This window comes from Haliaeetus leucocephalus, unplaced genomic scaffold (assembly GCF_000737465.1).
Source record: "Haliaeetus leucocephalus isolate CR32 unplaced genomic scaffold, Haliaeetus_leucocephalus-4.0 Scaffold295, whole genome shotgun sequence".
Taxonomy (NCBI): Eukaryota; Metazoa; Chordata; class Aves; order Accipitriformes; family Accipitridae; genus Haliaeetus; species Haliaeetus leucocephalus.
In genome coordinates, this window is record NW_010972731.1 from 5,078,947 (window position 1) to 5,080,671 (window position 1,725).

Sequence of the window (1,725 nt, forward strand, 5' to 3'; positions counted from 1 at the left end):
GAGGAGGAGGAGGAGGAAGGAGGAGCGCGGGTGGCCGGCGGCGGGAGGATGCTGAAGAGCTGCGGGAGGAAACTGCTGCTGTCCCTCGTGGGCTCCATGTTCACCTGCCTGCTGGTGCTCATGGTGGAGCCGCCGGGGAGACCGGGGTTGGCCCGGGGGGAGGCCGGTGGGGCGCAGCGGGCGCTGCAGAGCCTGGGGGCGGTGGCGGTGGCCCCCCCAGCCCCGGCGGTGGCGGCGGGGGGGGGGCCCGCCGGTCTCCGGAGCTTCGCCGATTACTTCGGGCGGCTGAGCCGAGCCCGGCGGGAGCTGCCCGCCGCTCCGCCGAGCCCCCCGAGACCGCCGGCCGAGGATATCTCCCCCCGCGACGTTTTCATCGCCGTCAAAACCACCAAGAAGTTTCACAAGGCGAGGCTGGAGCTGCTGCTCGACACCTGGATCTCCCGCAACCGCGACATGGTGAGGGGATGGGGGGGACGGGGACGGTCCCAGCCGCTGGCCGGAGTGGGGGGCTACAGCCCACGGGTGGCAGCTCCGGGCCTGGCCCTTCGTGGCGTGGGGGGTCCGGGGGGGGTGTTGTGTCCCGGGAAATGCCACCTCCTCTTTCTGCTCCCCCTGAGCAGGGTGGTATTTGGAGGCTGGCTGGGCCGTTGTGGAGCCAGCCGTGGTTTCGGGAGGGCGAAGGGCTGCGTTGGAGGGTGAGTGATGGAGAGAGCCTCACCTGGGCTCCTCGCACTCAGCAGCCGTCCCCCCCAAAAAAACTCCTTCGTGCTGAGCGGCCCCCACTGCAGAGCTTGCCCCGAGTTGCTTTCCACTGGGGAAACTGAGGCACGCTGTAGGGATGCAACCCAGCCCGCTGGTGCCAACGATCGGGGTCAGGTCCCTGTCGGTGCTCTCCCGGGCTGCGGGTGAGGTTAGCAGGGCCCCACGAAGCGCCCGCAGGTGGGTTGCCCAAAGGACACCCGGGTTTTACAGCCCAGGGCTGAGAGAGCACTGGGACGTGCCGAGGCTCTGGGTCCCCTTGCCAGGAACTGGGCAGGACTGGAGTGCTGGGGGCTTTTGCAGGTCTGCTCTGGCTCACCCGCACCACAGCGGTTCCAGCTAGTCCGATTCCTGACCTTACTGATGTCCTGCCCAGAGCCCTGGCAGTCCCTCACGCTGTCCTTCAAGTACTGAAGCAAAATTGAAAAGGGGGGGAAAAAAAAAAGCTGTTTCCTTCGGAAATGTGCCTTGCCATCTGCTCTTAAGACACTTTTTCTATCCTTAGACAGCTTCCCAAGTAAGTTATGCTTGGTCCTAACCTTTCCATCCTACTGTCTTCACGTGTTTCCTCCTGGCCTGGAATCGTGTTTCTTGCTTGCAAACAGGTTTTTTTTTTGTTTTTTTTTTGAAATCTGGGGTGGCTGAGGAGGGAGGTGGGGGTGGGGATCGACCTGCCTCTGCCTCCTTCACCCGGGTCTGCCGGACCCTGTGGGGTCTTGGCTCCTGCAACTTACCCCAAGCATTATCTTGGTGGGGTTTTTTTTTCCCCTTGTGAATCTTGTTCCTTTTTTTTTTTTTTTTTGCTCAGGTCTCCTGGGCTTGGCAGTGTCTCTGCTGTCTTTCCCTGGTACAGTTATTTAGTGGAAACCTCTTTTATGCTCTGCTGTCACTGCGAGGGGGTGGTGAGTGGTGGTGGTGGAAAACGCTCTTTGAGCACCTACAGATGATCCTGGGAATGGCTGCTCT

The 1,725-nt window shown here is 62.1% G+C and overlaps 1 protein-coding gene across 2 annotated transcripts in view; it reads left to right on the forward strand.

Moving 5' to 3' along the window:
- Positions 1 to 48: 48 nt before the first annotated feature.
- The window catches only part of LFNG (LFNG O-fucosylpeptide 3-beta-N-acetylglucosaminyltransferase), a 10,483-nt gene continuing 8,806 nt past the window's right edge, over positions 49 to 1,725 (forward strand). For both annotated transcript variants that reach the window (XM_010570292.1, XM_010570293.1), the window contains exon 1: positions 49 to 456. In XM_010570292.1, the coding sequence (XP_010568594.1) occupies positions 49 to 456 (408 nt within the window). The remainder of the gene's footprint in view (positions 457 to 1,725) is intronic.